This window comes from Chlamydotis macqueenii, chromosome 3 (assembly GCF_036417535.1).
Source record: "Chlamydotis macqueenii isolate bChlMac1 chromosome 3, bChlMac1.mat, whole genome shotgun sequence".
Lineage (NCBI taxonomy): Eukaryota > Metazoa > Chordata > Aves > Otidiformes > Otididae > Chlamydotis > Chlamydotis macqueenii.
The window spans coordinates 65181430-65203219 of NC_141558.1; the positions used below are offsets into that span (position 1 = coordinate 65181430).

At 38.3% G+C, this 21790-nt stretch overlaps 1 protein-coding gene across 5 annotated transcripts in view; it reads left to right on the forward strand.

Moving 5' to 3' along the window:
* ADGRG6 (adhesion G protein-coupled receptor G6) overlaps positions 1–21790 on the forward strand; it is a 114410-nt gene that overhangs the window by 43753 nt on the left and 48867 nt on the right. For 4 of the 5 annotated variants that reach the window (XM_086745059.1, XM_086745063.1, XM_086745060.1 and 1 more), the window contains exons 3-6: positions 1879–2220; positions 7890–8510; positions 13448–13516; positions 16582–16665. In XM_086745059.1, coding sequence (XP_086601185.1) covers positions 1879–2220; positions 7890–8510; positions 13448–13516; positions 16582–16665 — 1116 coding nt within the window. The remainder of the gene's footprint in view (positions 1–1878; positions 2221–7889; positions 8511–13447; positions 13517–16581; positions 16666–21790) is intronic. The other variant, XM_086745062.1, reaches the window with a different exon arrangement.

The window sequence follows — 21790 nt, forward strand, 5'->3', positions numbered from 1 at the left end:
ATGAATCACTGAGCCTTCCAGCTGGAGGCAGCTCCAGCCGGAGCTGTCTTACAGCTGCTCTGCCCTGTAGAAGCTCACTCACCCTGGACAAGGAGACCCCGGTGGCTTGTGGTTTAGAGCATGTTGCTCCTGTTGCTCCTCTCAAGCTAGGGTGGGTCTCTGAAAACCGATACTTCTCTGTGCAAAATCCACTGGACGGAAGCTGTCATCTGTTTATACAACTGTGGGGTTTATAGTCTCTATACTAATAAGTAAATATTCCCTCTCTGGTTAATAAATGGAACAGCAGGATTTCAAAGCAGGTGAACAAAGCCCTCTGTAAAGATTTGCAGAGAAATTAAGAATGGACAGGCTCCTGTTTGTACTACACAGATACAAGTTTTCCATTGTCATGTGTGCCAGTTCTTCCCACAGCTACCTGCAAATCTTTCAGACAATCTTTTTTTCTCATTTGAACAGATAAGCATCCCACTGATCTTTTCTAATGTAACCAGCCTGTAATTGGTTCTGAGACACCAATTAATTAATTGTCTTTTAACCTCTTTGGAGCCATATGAGTTTGTGATTTGCAAATAAAAATCATAAAAACTCTGCAAAATACACTTAGCAATTCTCCTTGCAGATGTAAACGGCTTCTTTTTTTTTTTTTGCTGTGCCACTTCAGAGGTCCATTTTTCTTAACCCAAACACCATTTGAATGTGACTGAACAGTATCAGGACCCAGGTGGTGGAAAGAAACATCAAGGGCTCTCTGAAGAAGTTTATTGCATTTTTTCCCATTTTATAGCTGCTCCATATGTAGTTTGCATTTGACAACTTTTTTTTTGTTGCTCTTAACTTGGACAACTAATACAGTATGTTCACATTGTTCTGTGTTTTTCATACTTGTTGTACTTGACGCAGGCTTGTGACCTAATGAAATGTTTGCAAAGTAATTCTGCATAAATGTGCTGGTTAGTTCCTTTGGTTATCTACTGGCGATATTCAGTTCCCACCTAGTTTGTTCAGTGCTGCTATGGCAAACTGTTACAGATTTTAGCAGCAGGCAGTTCACGGTAATTATATCACATAATACACCAAGTAAATATGTGATAAATGAGCAAATGTAAACCAAACAGGAAACACATCCCTAGGAACTGACTGGGCCTGAAATTCTTGCAGATAAGCACAGCAGGTGAGCAAAGGAGTAATGAGGAATAGGATAAGAATTTCTTAAAACCCGGTTGCCACAAATATGTCAATGGAGCTGAGTCAGCATGGGAAGAGTGCAGTAGTTTGCTGTTGATTCAAAAGCCAGTAGCACATTGCTACCTTTCTGGGTGATGTGGAGAGCATTTGCTGGAAATGCTGATGACGAACCTTTGAGAGCTCTGCAGAGCTGCTGCTTCTCAACCCATCTCTTGTGCTGCTGCGTTCCAGGGACATTCCACTGGAAACAATAGCATGGCACAGAACTGCTGGAATAGCCACCAGTCAGCATCAGTCCAGCAGCCAAAAAATGTAAATGATACCAGTCATCTTTTTAGAATTGCAGTTTAAGGATTTGTCTGCCTTTCTGAATTAAAAAAATGTTGCTTTCACTTTGCCTTTCTTTGCATAACAGGTCAATATGCATAGCAGATAGATATTGTATGCACAAATTAATATTTAGCAGTATAATTTACATTTCTTTTGTGTACAATTTCTTATATAAAATATTATTTTGCTGTACTATTCCTCCAGTGTTTTGCTCACTAGAAGCTAGGCCTTTTTCTGGCTTTCTTCCTCCCATCTCTGTTTCTCTGTAAAGAAATACATTTAGTTACTGTGTTTATGATTGCTTTCCCGTTCAGTTATCTCTCTTCCTGACCTCAAGCCTTTCTATGTTTTTATTGCCAGCTCATGGATGCTATGACTGTAGGATCGTGCTAACTGACCCTTCTGGAGTTTTCACTTCTCCGTGCTTCCCCAGTGATTATCCCAACAGCCAAGCGTGCAAGTGGATCATCCGAGCACCTCATGGATTCATCATCCAGCTGACATTTATCGATTTTGACATTGAAGAAGCTCCGGGCTGCATTTATGATTCACTGACATTAGACAATGGAGAAAGCCCAATGAACCTTTGTGGTATCACTGCCAAAGGATTATCCTATAACTCTACCGGAAATGAAATGATCGTGTCATTTAAAAGCGACTTCAGTATCCAAAAGAAAGGTTTTAATGCCAGCTATGTACGAAGTAAGTAAACTTAAAGCATTTAATCCCTCCCATTGCTAAAAAATGACACTTTCCGAAGGAATCAAGTTCTCCATGAGAAGGGAAAGGGAGACAGGAGACGCGAGTCCTGCAGGGTAAAACTATAGAATCCTCTTGTATGTTTTTTGCCTAATTTGTTTTTTTGTGGATGAAAATGGATTACTTTATTCTGGACATGACACTAAGTGTGTTAGAAAAACTTTTCACATGCAAAGAGTTTATGCCTAACCATGCCTCTTCCTGTAGGTTTATGCTGGAGGATTTGGAAACAGGACATTTATCCTTCAGGTCAGCATACCTGCAGAGAGACACACAAACCCAAAGGAGAGCATGAGAGGGAACTTATATGAGCCAGAAACAACGCCAGCCCAGACCTCTGGCCCAGTGAAACACCCAACAGCAGGAAGGAGTTTGAGCAGAAGGCAGAACTTTCTCAGTGGTTCTTGCAGCCTAAGAATAAACTCCCAGGGATGAACTGGCATTGCAATATGGCCACCTTTGGCTGCAGTTCCTGGACCTTTCTTTCCCTTCCTTAAATACATAGCAATATTTAGATTTGAAAAACCCTAACAGCAAAAAAAAGGACACTCATGCTTTGGTTTTTTTTTCGCTAGAAGATAAGGGTGCAAATAACATGTGATTGATGTTTGGTTTTTTTTGTTGAAAGCATTATTTAGAAGCTGCTCTGTACATGACTGTAAAGGACAGTGAGGTAATGGAGGGTGTTAGGATGATCAGTTACAGGCCTCAAATGCTACTCACCATTCCTTCCACTTCAGGGTTATAGTTTACAGTTGCATGCTCTTAGTAGGCTTTCTTTTTGTTGAAGTCGCACATCTCAGACTGAATACTAGTATTTCGTTGACCACTTATATTACTGTAGCACACTTAGGTTCTGTTGGTTGGCTGGCTGCTGCAGAAACACAGAGCGGGGAGGTTTGCAGTTATCTCTTCAATCACAAGCACATCTTCTTTGTTAATTTTTTAAAATATTTATTGCACATATAATATGTTTTTTAAATCATTAAAGTAGTAATCCCAGGAATCATAAGATAGAAGTAATCCTGATTATGCCAGCAGTTATGTGCAGTTCTGAAAATAAAAAAAGGTAGCATCATATCAGAGGAGCTAAAAATACTTCTTTCTACTGAGTTCCTTTCATGCTGACAAAGTGAATGTAGTAATAATTCTAAGAGCACTGGTTGTCTTCTGAAAGTAGAAGCAGATTTTCTGAGTGGCTTCTCTGTTTGAAAATAGCAGCTCTTAGTGTATTGTAAGAAGTTGTAAAATCAAGTGGGTCATAAAAAATTATATGCAACCACGTTATGCCAAATGATTTATTTTTTTATTCTTCTAATATTTTAATGTTAAGTATGACTATAGGGGATAAGATGACTTACAATTGGAATTGAAAGACACAAGGTAGCCCTCAGATGTGTTCAATGAGGAGAAGAAAGGTCCACAGACCTAGTCAGAGAACCATTTGTGTATATAAACACCTATAGGTAATATATTTTTATGAAAGAAAAAATATTACCTCCATGCCAAATTGAATAATACCTTTTGTTCATGGATAGCATCATTAAACTTAAATAGTCTTGGAAGATATCCTTTCTTTATGAATAACTACTCCCCAGTGTGAGTAAAAGTATCAGTGACCCTCACCAGTTACTTATATTTTAATGTTTCACATATATATTAGTTCAGAAACTCTATGTTAAGGCTTGCTGCTAAGCATCTAGACTAAGGCTGCTAAATTTTGTTTCATTGCTCCAAATCTGTAACTCTCACTTGACATCTTGGTTTTGACTGTGGATCCCAGAAGAAGTGGCTGTGTGCATCAAGGGCAAATTATAATTATATTCTGCTTATTGCCCACAGCTGTGCCCTTAAATTGGGTTCAGAAGATAGTTACAGACAAAGATCATGGCAACATTTAACCTGGCAATGGATACAGAAAAGGGGCGTGGCAAAGGGGTGATAAAGTACTGCTTTCCTTTCAGCTTATAAAAGCATGTAGTCAATAGGACATAAATGCACACACAGAGTGAAATTAAGACACATCTGCACGGCAGATGTCAATGCTATGCTCTCCTGTCCTTGCAAAGAGTTCCAAAAGCTATCGAAGAGATTGCACACTCCCTCACTTCAGGTCTCCAATGGAGTTTCAAAGCTCCTTTGTCAAGCTGACACTATTGTTTCTACTACGAACATGATACCTGGGCAAAATCATTAATTTCTCCCAGAGCGAGGGGAACAGTGTTATATTCATATTTACAATCATTTCTCAGCAATGACCATATGTAAAAAAAAATTAAAATTAAGTAGTTTCTTCAATTTTGAGTTTCACAAAGTAATGCAAAGTTGGAAAGTAAAAGGCTGTTCAGACACACAGCCATTTGCTATCTAGAAATGGCATTTTAAAATACATTAATGGTACATCCTAAATACAACATGTGCACGAGACAAAAATATATGTGGGGAGAGACAAATATAAGAGAGTGAGTTCTGGGAGGGAATTGGCCAAGAACAGAACAGCTTTTATGTGACTGCTTGGTTTTATGTAAGAGCAGTTTCAAACTGAGTTTCACCAAGCACGTCCTGTTATCCATAACAAGTTGGCTGTCTACACAAATGCTGGCTTTCCTGGTTGTCACCTCGTGCAACACACAGAAGGATGGGCCAAATCCTCAACTGCAGTAAATTAATGCAGCTTTGCTAGTCGATGGGGTATTATGTCAATTTATGGCACCTGAAGAGCTGGCATGTAAATAATTTTCTAGTAATAAGCTGTGGAAGTAATAGCTCCACTGGTGAGCAGAAGTCACTCGGTCACCAAAAGGAGAGCAAGGCGAGCCAACAGACTTCTCTTAATACAGAAATGCTTGAGACAATGTAATGTATAATTAGAACACAGTTGAATAGTACTCAGTAGCCCAGATTAAAAGCACAATTTGGTGTGGTAGTAATAAAAACTTTGAAACACGTATTTGATATGTAGACACTTGCAGACTTCATTAAGTTTGATGCATTTCTTCCATCATCAGTGAAAGGGTAGATGAAAGCAGTGAAGCTAGGAACAGCTCTGCCACCTCTCAAGGCACCAAACCATACTGAAAAGCTCATCAATGGGTAGGAAAGCAGTTTTCCATCCAAGGGACTGTAAAATACAGTCTAGGGACTCCTGCATGGCTTGTATATAAAAAGGTGTATGAGATGTGAGATAGAGAGCTGCAAGTAAGCTAGGGGCTCTAAAAAGCAGCAGATGCAGTGTTCTTGTCATCTCAGCACTCCTGTAAAAGCCGATGTGGATCTCAGAACAGTGAGCTGCCTGTTGCTGGTCACTCCTGCTGCGTCCACACTGACAAGACTTTTCTACATTCTTCGTGAATAAATAGCAATGTTTAAAAAAAACTCCTTGTTCATTATAATCCAATTATCTTCCTAACAGAAACAATTTAACATCTTTCTGAAAGTAGTCTGAACACTAGGATGAATATTCCAAGAATATATGTATATTATCCCTCAGAGAATTACCAGTTTCTCCAGTACTAACATCTGAAATTCATCAGTATGATGACTGGCTGTGCAACAGTATTCAGGAGAGAGATCTGCACTTAATGTTGATGACAGCATTCTGTTTTCTCCACATAGACAAAATACTTGTCAGTTTTGTCCTTTCACTGCATGGGAAAGGTGCCAAGGGTTACATCTGTCATATGAGAACAGCGGAGCGTAGCCTTGTTCAAGTACCAGAGCAATGTCCTCCCTGTTTATTTATCTTCCTATACTGTTTAACTGTAACTCGGTGATCCATAACTCTCCTGACCACCCTAACACAGGCTGGACAGTCCTCATATGAATGCGCTTTCCTCTTTTTCAAGTCTTGAATCCTTATACTTCTTTTGGAACACTTTCCATGTTATGTAAAGAAGCCTACAGTATAATTAACCCATGAAAAAAAATGCCCCTGTTTTCAGTGGAAAGCTGAACACATTTTCTATCTATAAAATTGTTACAACATACTTTTGCCCTTGGGAAGAAAAAATATCTATGGAGTAAATCCAGTGACTATAGAAGTCCAGTATTTTTCTTTCTTCCCTCCTTCTCCAGTTGCTGGGTTGGCAGATAATGTGCAATGCTTTATGTTATTTTACCATATAATATATTGGTCAAATTATGTCCTTGTGTATATCCAAATATGGTAGTTTGGAGCTCAGAGTCTTTGCAAACAGCTGGCAAAGGGAAACTGCAATACCGTAGACTGTGCAGAATCCGTATACCCCATATATCTGTACTTTTTCCCTGAATGTGGCGTGGTGGTCATCCTTCCCTCACATGTCTCACCCTCTCAGATTGGAAGGTTTTTACTTCATTCTGAGAAGGGAACAGGTGTAGTAATTAAAGTATGTGTAATGGCATCACTTAAAAATCCCAGGGGAGACTATGGTTTAACTACTGTGGCAGTTATTCTTCAGGTCTAGCAAAAACCAGTTTCACTTCCACCATATACATTGTGAAAGTGTGTAAAAGAGGTAGCAGACATTAGCTGGAGATATGGTCTGCCACATAAAAAAACTGCTAAGCCAGAAGTAAAACTGAAGGCTGCTGCAATCCAGTCTCATTGACTTCTATGCCTTTGTCCGACTGATAACCTGAAACTTCTTTCTGTGGAGAAATTTGCTAGAAGTATTTTGCTGCCATAAATGTGCCAATGAAACTGAGCATATTGATGCTTTATTTTGTAAAACGAAGTAGAGTGAATGGAATTGTCAGTAATATACTCATGGAGGAAAAGCATATGTCATGTGATACTGTTTTTCACGTTTGGTAACTGCCATTTTGCCAGTGCAAATGAGGACACTTAATAACAACTAGAGACAGAGTAATTCTGCCCATACCTACATACCCTTACTGCAGTGCATATTTGCAAGAGGACCAACCATTTCTAGATACTTGTGCAAAATCCAGAACTGCTGACACAAATATTAGCAAATAGTGAACAGCTTGGATATAAGTTTTCATGAACACACGGTTGCAGTGTTCAACCAGAAGGCTGCTCGGGACAAAATGAGAAGATGTCTAATGCTTTGCAGAAACTCCTTAGCTAAATTCAAGAACAAAAGGCTTCAGTTTGCCAAGGAATGTAATGGGGCCTTTCTTCTATTGCAATATTTAAAAGAAGCAGTGTCTGAAGTTCATTGGTGTAATACAGTCATGCAGACAAGTAATTAAAATAATACATCTTAAAAGTAAGTCACACTGTTTTTCAAATAAGTCGTTTATTACATTGCCTAATGAATCCTTACTAAATAAATGAGTAGTAGTTTTTATAAAGTGAGCTGAGGTAGAGTTGGTAGTTAGTAGGTAATATGCCCTAATATTGCTCTTCATGTAACTTCAGGAGTCGTTAGCTGAATGTAGCACAGCAATTTCTGTGCCATTGAAAAGGAACCCTCTATGTTTTCTTCTAAGCACACTCCCAAGCCAAATTGTATTATGTATTACAGTGATAAAAAACACCTGGTAAAACTTTGAGTTAGTGAATGTTACTTTAATCCCTACCATTAAACTGCTGCCAGTCTGCCTTTGTTTCTATATGATGAATGTATTTTTTTTTTGTTAATTTGTTTATCTGCTCTTGGTTCCAGTCGCCGTGTCTCTGAGGAATCAGAAAGTCATCATTCCCCAGGTTCCCGACATTGATGCTGTGTCCGTGGCGGAGACTGTCTCGGTGCCAGAGCTCAGCCAGTTTACACTGTGCTTTGAAGCAACCAAGGGCAGCAGCGATGACAACGATGACTGGAAGGTTTTCTCCTACACTGATGCGTTGTCGAAAGAATTCTTTAGCTTCGGGAAGACCACAAAAGGCCATTTTCTGTCCATGTCAGGCACACAGTGCATCCTTGAGCATGCATTGCCCCGAAATGATGAATTTTTCACAGGAACCTTTCAACAGCTCTGTGTTGTAGGGGATAGCTTCTCGGGCAGTATAGGCATATATGCCAAAAGCACCTATCATATAGTATACTGTCCGGGTATCTTTGGCAAAGTTATTCCTGGAAACGGGAGGCTGGTGCTGGGCTCTAACAGCAATGAAGTGAGCTCTCTAAATGGGGACATTTACAACTTCCGCCTCTGGAATTTCACCATGAATGCGCAAACACTGGCCAACCTCAGCTGCGATGTGAAAGGAAACATTGTAGACTGGGAAAATGAATTCTGGAGTATTCCAACTTCAGCACTGAAAGCAGAAAACAATTTGAGTTGTGGTGAGTACGCCTTGCCAAATCTTTTTTGCTTATTTTCCCCCCACACTTCTGCATTGTGCTGAACATATTCCATACCAGCATGGAAACAAAAAAAGTTCCTATGAAAGAAAAACAGCTAGGTCTTACCTTTCTTAGACTTTAGCTCAACTCCTACCATACACAGAGGCTTTGAAAGGGTATAGAGCTGATTCCCTAAAGGAAAAGAGCAAGTCCCCTAAGTATATTGAGTTGCTGCCTGAAATGATCTGCAGGTTGAAGTTTTTCCTAAACAGATTATTTGCCTTCTATTCATATGAAATGTGGATAACAAGCAAGTACCTGCTAGCCTCAAGTAAGATTACAGTGGTATCCGGAGAATAAAAAGTATGTTAATTAACTATTTAGAATCATAGAATCATTAGGGTTGGAAGGGACCTTTAAAGGCCATCTAGTCCAATCCCCCTGCAAGGAGCAGGGACATCTCCAACCAGATCAGGTTGCTCAGCGCCGCATCCAACCTGGCCTTGAACGTTTCCAGGGATGGGGCATCAACCACTTCTCTGGGCAACCTGGTCCAGTGTTCCACCACCCTCATTGTAAAAATTGTTTTCCTAAAATCTAATCTAAATCTACCTCCCTCCATTTTTAAGCCATTACCCCTTGTCCTGACACAACAGGCCCTACTGATTTAGTAGATGTTTTTGTACCTGCACCTTGGCCCTTTTATTAGCCATAAGGAGCACTTGTTTACCTTGTGTTGTGTGTGCAAAGCCAGCAAAAGCCATGGCAAAACAAAAATGCATATGAGACAGAAAACTATGAGAAATTATTAAATTAGAGGAGGCAGATAGGGGGGAAGAATTTTAGATCAAAATCACTTGAGTTTTATCTTCCTGCTGATATACTGTCAGTCCTTCTTTTAGTTGGTAATTACTGAAGGCCTTTCTTCCTGTAGATTACTCAGAAGATAAACGTTAATACGCTGTGCAACCTATTCTTGTTTTGTGGCTCAGATACTTGATTCTCATAAATGTCCAGGTGTAATTTTTATATATGTATATGTTATTACAGCTGGTTGACAATTTTCTCCTGGAATGTTTTTATATGATGATAGTGAAAATCAACTGATATCAAACTCCATGTCCACAGGGTCTGAGCCCTCCTATTATAACAAATACGTATTTGTTAAAAAAAATCCCCCAAATTCAAATAAACAGTTACAAATAGTGGTTCTTTCTGAACCATGTGATATCTCTTCAGCTCTAATGTCCTCTCAAATGTTGACTTCTTGCTCCTCTGACAGTTTACTATTTATTAGTTTAAACATAATTTAAATAGTGTCAATATAAGCATCTCCTGACAGAGCATTCTGAGAATCCCTAGCTTAAAACAGAAGCTAGCATCATTAATGTGTGCTAGTTTCTGTGTCTAATAGCTCATGAGGGATTAAGGTGGCAAAAAAAAAAACAAACATCTTGCTTGCTTTAATTTCCGCAAACCAAAACATGAGGTACTAATGGACTTGCTGGGACAGCTCTCAGCATGCCTCTGCTAAAAAATTTAAGCAACACCTCTCTAAAAACGTGAACAAGTAGGTGCCTTCACCTGTCTACCTGAATGAAGAAGAGGCTAATTGAAATATTGACCATGATGATGAAGGCACTCTGGACACAAAAGTTGTTACTTTTCCATCACTATGAACTGATCTAAAAGAAAATAACTTCCCAGAAAATCTTACACCTTTTACACTGTTACACCATGAAGACTACCACACTACTTTTACTAAACAACCTACCATGGCCTCTGTAAATGTTGCAGTCTCATTTAATTTTGACTGGAGTACAGGTCTTGTCCTTTTTTCTGTTAAAGACTGTACAGTCCTGTGACACAAATGGAATATCAGCTGTGGTCATAGAAACGATACACTTATTTTCATTCCACAGCTTTATTCTTTGGGTTGCCATTGTTCAGTGGTTTCCTTACAGCAGAACTTTATTTCAGAAAATGTATATTAGTGTTCATATACTAGGCTCAGGTGTCTGTAGAAGGCACTTCAAACATATCTATGTATAAGCATTTTTATTTCCTCTAACTAAGCTATGAGAAAACAAACTCACTAGTCAGTCTTTTTCTTTCAAAGATGTTAAATAACCCTCTATGATACAGGCTTTCCTGAACCAGAGTATTTCATAAAAGAAAATACTGAGTGCAGTGCCATTTCAAAAATGACCACTAATCCCAGAAATTGAATTGTTAGAATTTTCTTCCCTTCATCTTCTTGAATAAAAGCTTTCATTGTAAAACCAGCCTTCAACAGGAGAGTTGATGAGTCAGGCTATCAACCATGAATAAACCACTGGCAGTGAGGAGATGACTGCAACTGATTAGGCTTCATTTAGCAGCAATGGAAGGATTTATGCAGAAAAGGGATTTTTACACAGTTCCAATAATGCTTCCCCAGGAAGCAGCACGTAACTTAAAAAAAAACCAAACCAAGCATTTAGCAGTGATTTCAACATATCTATGCCTGAACAGTGCTTACATTTTTCAAGGGGTATTATTTTCATGGTTTTTTCAGACAAAGCTTTTACAAGTAGATTTACAGAGCGTAAAAACACTAGCAAATTGTTCCAGCTAATCTTTTCGTACTTTTACCTTCTCCTAGTTTATTCCTTAGACTAATGTTTTCACAGCTGTGCAATCATGGTGGGGTGTTTCTGGAAGACTTGACAGAATTCTGTTTTTATTGCTGTACCTTCGCGCGGCTTGCATTTAAAGGTATATGTACATAGCCTGGGTATCCAGACAAATTTTTTAAAAAGTAGCCTAGGTAATGGTAGCGGTGTAACAACATCAGTTCAGAGCTCAGTGAAGGAAAACTCAGGAGCATTTAACCAAGTTCTAGTACTGATTTTGGACCCTGTACCGGCTACACCTGTAGCAGGGTATGACTTTCTTGGTTTAATGGTTAAGGTGGCTGCATGTCTGTCCATGCCTGCAATTGCATTTGCTTTGTGTACTCTTCATTTGGGTCCTTCATTCCCAAAGGCCAAAGGAATTCGTTATTTCACTGTCAGACTTAGGTTGGGGTGGGATCTGTCTGCCTAAGGCAGCTGAATGATGTTTCAGGCTGAGCTAATTATGCTTAGTGCTGTTTATGAATAGTGGAGTGAAAGAAACTGTTCCAAAGGTCAGCGCATCTCATACTGGAGAAGATGTCTCAGTGAAGTCAGAAGATTTTTGCTGTAGGAATGCCCGTTCCCCTCCACTGACTATAAAGAAATTCTAGCGTGACGAGCAGATATGGATGTCTGAGTTTTAGACATTTGAAGTGAGTGTCATATATCACACAAAGTGTCCATAATACAGGTCCATATCTGCTGTTCGCATTACTGGGTGCCACTTGGCTTCACAAAGTAGCTTATGCCAAGTATCTGCTTATATCCAGATCATTGTATTTTCTTTAGTGAATGCTGAGGGAAAATCCAGTCTGGACAGAATTCAACTCGAATGAAGTTTTAAAAAGCTTATTGAATAGACTCACTGAAAAGATTCCTCTTTAAAGTATACAGTCTTCTGATGTAACTGTTTTGTAAAGTTGGGTTGAATTTTTTTAGTTTCACCAACTAAAATCACTATCTTTTTTTTAAATACTCACTGAAGAAAATATGAAGGTACATAGATTCTCCAAGCTATCTTTCAGGTGATCTTTCCTTGGTACAGAGCCAGAAGAAGGAACTTAGAGCAGGTGTTGATATTGACTGTTTAATATTAGCAAATATATTTGAGGAGGAAAAAAAAAAAGAAATCTCATGCAGAAGGTAGTATATTCACTTATAACATCCTTCCTGGAGTTCATAGGAAGTGTACCAAAGAAGTGAATTTGCCCGTATCTCTTAATCCATTTAAAAAAGAAAAAAAAAAAAATCTTTAATATTTGCTGAGGACCACATGTTTTAAATTCTGCCCTATGTTGTATCAGCAACACCTGTAATGGTATCTGTGGCATGACATGATTTCTGTGTCAAGGCCACTTGCTTCACCTGTTCTTGCATCACAGGAGGTATTTTCCTGGTTATCTTTACGAGCTGGTGTGTCCTTTAATTTTATGGAAGCATACAGTGTTTCATGAGAGAACCTCATTGAGTCAGTATGGTTCTGAAGTGGTAAAGCAAAAGCCAAAAGGGCAACACTCCCAGTAGGTTCAGATTATGCCATGCTGTATGGCCCCATTATTTTCAACACAGTGTGCAAAAGCAGCTGTATCTGCAGCTGAACTGCTGGGATACACAAAGTGTAATTAGTACAGTTTGACCGGTTCTTTTTCTGTAGCCATTCTTATACGCCCTGGTTTAGTCTCCAGATCATCAAAGTATGTGCGTGTTGTTATGAATAATTCAGTAGAGATACAGACTTATAACATTATCTGCTTATAAATCATGCATACCAGAATATTAATCACACCCACGCCCTGGGTAGAGGAACAAGTTTAATCACCTTTTATCTGGTTGGTGTCTGTCACGGGCAGATTACTCAGAAGTGTGTGGTGGGTAACCTGTGCTACAGCAGCAGAGTGTGGTTACTTCTCCCAGTTGCACGTTGTTACTCATGAAGATTGCGTAAATCCTACAGCCATACTAACCCCTCCGCTTAAAGTAGTTTCACAGAGTACGCGCAAGCTGCATGCATTTAATGGGATGTTATTTAGTGAAAGCTAAGAAAACCAGTGGAGGGTACGTAAGTGACTGTAACTTGCAAGTCGGCAGGGTTTTCATGGATACCTCAGCAGCAACAGAAATTGAAAACACATAAGTCTTAAAGGCAAATGGCAATATCAGTTTTGCCACTGAAACTAAGAGGAGGACTGTATCACTGCAGGATATAATATATTTAGAGGCATGGTAGTTTTATGCCCAGCAGCCAAACCTTTCTAATTATTTTACTTTCTTTTTCTAAAGGCTCTTACCTAATTCCTTCTTCTGCAATTGAACCAACCAGTTGTGCAAATCTGGGAAGCCTTTGCCAAGGTAAGAAGCTCAGGTCATTTCCACAGTTTCATCTTTGTTAAATCTTTATTGTCCTTGATTTTTTAATTCCAGTCCTTTTCTGTTATTGTTTCTAAAAGGGTGAACTGTAATAAAAAATAGCAGCTAAAGGAATTCCTTAGTCTCTTCAAGTGTGTGGGTGTCCTGTACATACAATATGTGGAATCACTCCTTTGATAGTACATTTTCCAAATAGTCTCCTTTGTATCAAAACTTAATTAATTGACTGCTTTAATTTCTTTCTCCACCTCTTTTCCTTTTGCACATTTTGACAGTAAAATATTAGCCAGGATGAGAAGTGGATATATCTGCAAAGAAAAGAAATTAGCAGATGTAAATAAAGGAACTGACTATTATTCATTTTTTTCCCAACAAGCTGTTTTAACGCTAGATACTTTGATATTAGCAGGTAAAAATTAAACATCAAACTGCAAAACCCAGCAGCTATTAGTTAATGAAACACTTGTTACAGCACTTATTGATGGTTTAATATTGTAAAAATCCCCACATATAAGATCTCATAAGATCTCTTAAAAGGTCAGCTCGACTGAATGCAAGGAATAGATGAACCCTAAAGACTTCTATGCTATGATGCGAATCATTGGACATGCAAGAAGAGCTAATTCCTTCTGCTCTGCCTAGAGGCTGAAGTTCTATAAAAATGCTCGACATGAACAAGATCAGCCCATTTCCACAATTCCTTCATGAACACAGACCTGCTAGTGAGGTGACATCCTATGTTAATCTTTAATCACAGCAGCAGCTGCAAGAAAAATAATGTCTATCTCTAACCCTTTCCAGGCTGAATGGTGGAGGATGGAGACAGGAGAGAATGTAATATAAAAGGGGAGGAGGAAGTCTCAGAACTCTTTCAAAACCAACATTTACAAGTAAATCATATTTAGCTCAAAAATAAAAAAGAAAATGCACTCGGCTTGGGAACCCAGTAAGAGATCAATGTCAGTCTTTAGGGTACTACTTCCCGATTTTCCTGAGGTAAATTTGGTTCAGGGTCTTGGAGCGTATTGTACTGGTCTCCATAGGGAAAGTGAAATGCCAGTTTTGTCTATAGTCAGACTTCAAACAGTAATTTTCAAGCATCATATTCATAAAGCACAATATGATGTAAATACTGCTACTGAAATACCTCAGGTAAATGTGACAGCAATGATTATTCAGTGTTAGTCTTTTTACACGTAAAAGGTAATACAGCCACCATATAAAGGTTTTTGTCTGTCCTCTTAGAAGAACTCTGAGAGTTTCCCTTTATCAAAATGGTGTGGTATAAAAGGAGAGAGAATGTCTGTCATTAGGCCAGCTAATATGGCTGCAGAAATGGACACTCCTGCAGCAAAACAAGCCTGCATTTCTAAAAGCCTCATCCTTTTTTCCAGCTTTATTAACTTGTCTAGTAGAAGATAATGCCTCTAATAAAAGATGCTACCTTTCAAACTTGTCTCTCTTAACTTCTTAGACCATCATCAATAAACCCTATGAGTACTTTCACAAAGGTAATATTCTTCCCTTCTCTGAAAAGTGTTTGGTAAAGTGTCACTGGTGTCCTGTGTTTGTCACTTTGGAAGTGGCAGATCAGATTTACCCTTTTCCTTATCATCATTATTATTGTCATAATAATGAAAATCATATAAATATGTCTGTCTGTCTGTCTATTTTTGTCAGCACTTCAGACTTATTTTAAATGGAGAGGCCAGTTTGGATTTTTTTTGTTTGTTGTGTGTTGTGCAATAGCACCAACAAAGTTTGTGGATGCGAGATTATGTCAGCTGCAGGCTGATGAAAGAGCCGTTTTCTCCATTATGCTTAGCAAATATTTTCATTCACTGGAAGATGCCTCCTATATCAGTGTTGACAGGAAGATACAATCAGGAAGAAGCCTTAAAACTTGTCTCTCAGACAGTATAGCCCTGAAGTTACATGGAAGAAGAGCTTTTTTTTGTATTATAGACTGTCGATTTATATATATGTTGACTTCCCCAGTTAGAATATGTTTTCTGCGGTCTCCAACTCTTCCTTCTCTTTCCCCAAGTTTCCTGTTTCACTGAAACCTGAACCTGCTCCCTAGGCTGAGACCTGAGTTTATGACTTTCAGACTCAAAAGGTTAGCTAAAACAATCTCACAGAAACTAAAATACAAGTGCTTAACCTTTCCAGATTGGTTCTTGGTCAAAATCTGCAAAACGTGTAACACTGTGAGATTATACTGCACCAACCTTCACATTTTAGCAGGAGTTTTCAGGAAAAAAGAAACCTGTCGATGAGTGGATTTGCATTCTCTGGGTGTTACTAGATAAAACTAAATTATCTTCCAAATTAGTCTTTTAAAATTTAGTGGCATGATCTTTAAAATCCTCTAGCATGTATACCCTCCCAGTCTGCTGTGGGGGAAATTGCTGGTTTGGCTCCTCACGCTGAGTTTGAAAAGTGTTCTAGCTGATTCTCCTGGGAAACATTTGCCAGGGTTGTGTGGGATGACTCCTGTTAGTGTCAGTGGGAACAGTACAGCTGAGATCCTACGTGAAGCTTTAAAAAGTTATTTGCTACTCCAGTTATTCGAAGTCTAATTTTAATTCTCTTCGTTGTATGGAGTTCACTGGAGTTACTTGGATCTGTTCATGGGCATTTTAGTTTCACATTTGTTCATCATCTTCGTTCCCTGAGTAGGGACAATTATTCTAAGCATGCATCTTATAACTTACAAGATCTATTTTCTGGTCTTCGGGCAGCTGTTTGGATCTGAAGCTCTCATAAGAGGATTTAGAGTTTATGAAAGCAGTTCAGGACTGATCTTGCAACCCTTACACTGGCAAAGCTACTGAAGTCAGTGAAAGTGAAGATTGCAGGATTGGGACCTCAGTTCATATCCATTTATCACTTTGTGCAGAAAAAAATAATGTGTTTTTTTAACATTTATGACATTGTGTGTAGATGGTTTCATTTTACATTGTCATGCGTTGTTCCCATTTTGTCTTACCTCATTAACATTCATATTTCATTCAAGTTCACCTCTTTCTCATCTTTATTACCAGCTACTGTAAATGCTACTACTCCTACACCACCCACTGTCACCACTAACATGCCCGATACTAATAGAAACGATAAGCCAAACAATGGTAAGAAATCCTGTGTTACATTTTTCCTTGTACTGTGTCTAGAGCAAATTTATTGTAATTTAAGGTGTGTTTTTCATACTATCATAATGTCAAGGGTCATGTCTCAGTTCTGATCTCGTTTACACCGAAATAAATCAGGAGTAACTTCACTGGACCATGTAAGAATGGTGTAAATGAGAACAGAACCAAACTTGGTGTTTATTTGTATCATATTTACCTGACTGTTGTACGAAAGAGGCTCATTTTGCGTCATCCATTGTATTTACCCATGAAAGTACAAGGGAAGGGAGTGGTATTTTTAAGAAGAGCCCAAAAAGAATCAGGCTGTTGAAATGTTTTAAGGCTGCAGATTATGAGGCATCATGTAGCTCCCGCCTATGCAGCCAGGGTGGTAGTATGCTGGGATCGTCTGTTCCTCACTAGTCGAGTGCAGGAGCCAAGTGGAATCGTTCCTGTGGAGCAAATCCACTTCCACTGAGTCAACAGGAATCTTTCCACTGACTTCAAGAAGAGCTGGATCAGACTTTACTGGGGAAAATGTTGACAGTATCAGATATCATTTACTTTTCATTTAGAATGATTAAGGGAAAAAATAAGGTGGTAAATGAGCCTATTATTAGCACAGGAAAAACACAGGGATTTCTTTTGAGATTTTCTCAAATTCTATATCACTGCCTCCTAGAGACTAAGCATAATTTTGCAAGGCACTGCTAAAATATTTATTAGTTTGTTAAAGATGGTTGTTAAACATTTTTAACAACACAGAGATAGATTTCTGAAATTTTCATCTGAGGCTTAAAGATATTTTTGTAAATATTTATTTTTCCAGTCCACAGAAGTAAATTAGAATCTGGGTTTTTTGTGTCAGTTTGGTTGGTTTTGTTTTTTTCTTTTCCCAAATGCATCAGTTTTTACTGTAGGATTTAAGATTCTTGGAGTATTTTTTCTCTTGGCACATCATTTATTTTACATTGGCAATCAGACAGTACAGTAGACAATGTGCAAGAATTTATCTGAATTCAGCCTGTTTGGATTTACGAAGCTGTAAAAATAAGAAGAAAATACTGAAAATTTCTTCTAAGTTGTGCTTTTTTCTTTTTGTGGAGCCACTCACTCTATGTTAACTCAGTTAACTCTGATTTTTGTAGCTACAGAAGGGACTGAGCACCTTATTAATATTTGTATGAATAAAAACTGGACAATTAAGTCCTTTCTTTGGCTTTGAAACTCCCAAGAGAAAATAGAAAGACTAAGAAAAATAAGCCAAATTCATTTACAGTAGAAGCAAATTAAACTTTCACTCAGCTGACTAGCTTACTTTTCCACTCTTGGTAAGTTGATTTTTGGACGAAGAGCAGACAGCCAAAAACAGACAGTTAAGTTGCATATATTTTCTTTAATCCATTAACTATGTGGCTTACTACACACAGACCTGCAGGAATTCAGATTTCCTGCTACAGTTATCTTCAGAATGAAGAGAAATTCACCAGAATCATCCCATTCACAACCACAGAGGCAGCAAGAGTCTAAGATAGAAGGGGTGAAAAACATAGGAATTATCTCAACCCCAATTATTTGGCCAGTGAAACAAAGGCCTCTCCGTTTCAGTAAAAACTCAGCAGATGAGAACCAAGAGAGAAAAAACACATACAGCTTGTTTCTTCCAACTGTGTCCACATCAGCTGCTTCTGAGGGGACTAGCAACGATACCTTGGCTGCTTTTACAGAAAAAATCAACCTAGATAATACTGTGATGAATCAGTTACAAAATGAAAATATTTTGAATGATTCTAGAAGTTCATTTCATGGCACTCCTGATGCAGCAGGTACTGTTACAGAGCCTTCCGTGAATGTGGCTGTTCCTCTTCCTCAAAACAGAAGTCATAATGCAGAGCTAGCAGTGACTTTGGCAGATGAGCTAGGTCATTCTGACTCTGAGTCAGTGTTTCACTCTCCTATTAGCAGTAACAGCACCACTTATGAACACAAAAAAGAAACCACGTGGATTTCATCTTCCAACAGCAGCACAACCAACTTCATGCACATAAGCAACATCTTGGAGCCTGTGAGTTGGTGGAATGAGGCTGTATTTCATCATCATATCACGTCTGACATTCGAGAAGACAGACATCATTCTCTTTCTAGCTTGTTTATATCGCCTACAGAGGAGGAACTATCATTCCAAAAAAGTAGACTAGATTTGCTAGAGTTTACACCTGAAAATTTTTACCTGGAAATGACAGAAGGCAAGGCTGATAGGAAACTTTTTTCTATGTTAGCAGCAAACAGTGAATGTCAGTCTCGAAAATCTATGCACTTTAAGGAACATCATTCAGGAGACATCATAAATTTAACCTCTGTGGAGACTCCACATGCAAGCCCAACAACTTTTTTTCAAAACAAGAAAAGAACATACACAAAAGTTATACCTAATGTCCAAATGACAAATTCCATCCTAGAACACAGTAGAGAACTACTAACATTTTCAGCACTACTGGTAGGAACAGGCTGGACAAGCTCAGTATTTAAGCACATTGTAACGACCCTGCCTGTTTATCAACAATCATTGACTGACATATATTTGGAAAGTGACAGCATATTTATATCTAATAGGAATTACTGGTCTCATTATTTAAAACATTCAGGATACTTTCAAAAGCCAAGTGAGAGCCCCAGAAATGGGGTACTGGAGAACAATTTAGATGCATTTCATGATAGTAATCAAAATGAAGAATTAGTTTTTTCCATATTAGAGCCAGAGAACATGAATAGATTTGGCAACTCCTGGGACTCAGGTTACTTGGATTTTCCAATGAAATATGTAGATGTTTCCCCTTCTTTAACAGCAAGTTTCTGGACTGCTTCCTATCATTTGAAAGAAGCATCTCAGGTGTTTTCTGGGGGGGCATCAGAAAATTGGTGGCTCTCATTTAATAAACTGCTTTCTTCCCCAACAGAGAGGCTGCCATCCATTAGTTCACCTGCTAGGTCTGACAGTATCTCTGAACAAACATCTGCCATTAGATTATTAGGTCATAGGGCTGAAGAAGTGAACTTCTCTAGTCACACATCAGCTTTGGAAACACAAATCTTTAGTTCATTTGTTCCAGGCCTTTCAAAGAGAATTTCAAAAAGTAATGGCAGGACAATATCACAGTTGCAGTCAACAGTGAACTTTGGAAACTTAACTGTGTCTTCCAACAGTGAATTTTATTTTGATTTTCCTTTCACTTCTCTGGAAATACCTTTGAGTCAACCCTCTGAACAGGCACAGGTAAGTCCCTTTGATAAGGTACTTGAAAACTCCACAAATAAATCAGTGATAATTGGTAGTTTGCACATGCAGATTGGAACTGACATAGTAAGTGGTCAAACCAACATGACCTTCCTAAACAGTAGGCAACAACTTGTTTCTGTCCTTCCAACACAATCAAGAACCCAGCCTTCATGTTCAAGGGACAGCCAAGTTTCTTTCTTGATCAGTACACCAGTTAAGAGTTTGTTAAACAATACAAGAACACATGGATCACCACAGTCTCAAAGTCTTTCAGCAAATGATGCTGTAACAAATACTATTGATAAAGCAAGAAGTAAAATTCATATAGATGCAGGTGTTTTTTTAAAAAACATCAGTTTCATGAGTTCTGACTTCCTTCCAATGACCTTATCTTTAGAATTAAGGCACCTTCTTCATTCAGACTCAAAATTCAGAGTCAGTGTGCCTCCTAACAGCTACTCGACACCTCCACTCCCACAAAGTTTTCAGAATCATCTTGATACAATTTCTCCAAGCCTGATCCTGCAAGGGGATGTGGTAGAGTTAAGCTTGCCAACAACAGTAACACTAAGAAGTCATCTAACTGTTTTAGGACAAAACCCCATTGAAAATCAAGGGAACAATCTGAGATACTCTCTATGGGCAGTAGAACAAGAAATCATTGGTGATAAGGAAGATGTAAGAAATTCTCCTGTTCTGACATCAACAAACATATTGAGTCTTTCCAAATGGAATTCAGAAGGGGAGGTGGATGGATCCTTTAGCAAGGACAGAGAAGGAATGTCTTCTCTGAATATTGTTAGTACTCATGCCTTGGATTTTGAAAATGCTCATTATGGACGTTTTGAAAATCATTCTTCTATTCTGGAATCATCAAGAACTGCAATAAAGAATGACCCAATAATTTTGCAGTCTTCATACAGTGGAGTAGTTATTCAACCTGAAGAGACCATCTTGAACAGCACTCTGGCAACACATGGATCAGCAGTCCATCACTCTTTCATGCAATCTCAAATGCCAGATTCTTCTGTAATGTACCATCAGTCAACAGTTTTGGCGCATGTTCATTCCTTGGACAATTTATCAACTGGGACAAACCAAAATACCACCCCTTACCCACCACTGAATCAACTTACTAGCTCTCCTGCAGTCTTTTTATCATGTTTATGTTATTCCTTCACTGAGCTGGGCTGCCTGTGCCAACCTCAGATCAACTACAGTACGTCAAACCATTAAGTTAGATGTAGAAAAAAACAGATCATCTTATCTATTAGATGTTCAGTTGGTAGATGGATCATAGAAGTAGCTGACTTTCATCCTTTAGATATAGATCCATTTAGCATATGAAAAGATTTTAGAATAGTAATTTCATTCTAGTAGAAGGGAATTTGTAACATCTTAGTGATAGTAATTTCATTAACATGTGATTTCTAATTTTTGTGCACTTCGCTAAGACAGCTCTCATGAGACTGTGAGAGTCATAATTGGGTTGACATATATTCTATATATTTTTATGGCATTTTATTGTTTGAGATTGTCTGAATGTTTTTTACTTACATTGTTCATGTATTTTTGAGGATTTAACATTCAATAAGCAAAGATTTTCCAAAAGAAACTTTTGAATAATTTGCCTAACAGAATTTAAAAAACCAACAACAATCCTAGATTTCATTGATTGTTATATTTTTGTAGTTGGTGGTGGGTGTAGGGAGAACTGTTTTTCCAGGTTCTTTTTTCCTCTTTTTTCACATTATCTTTGGCTATTTTTCATCAATTTTCTGCCTATAAAAATTTTTTTTTTCATTCAGCATTTTAAGGTGCAATTTCCACTGTTTAATTTGGAGAGTG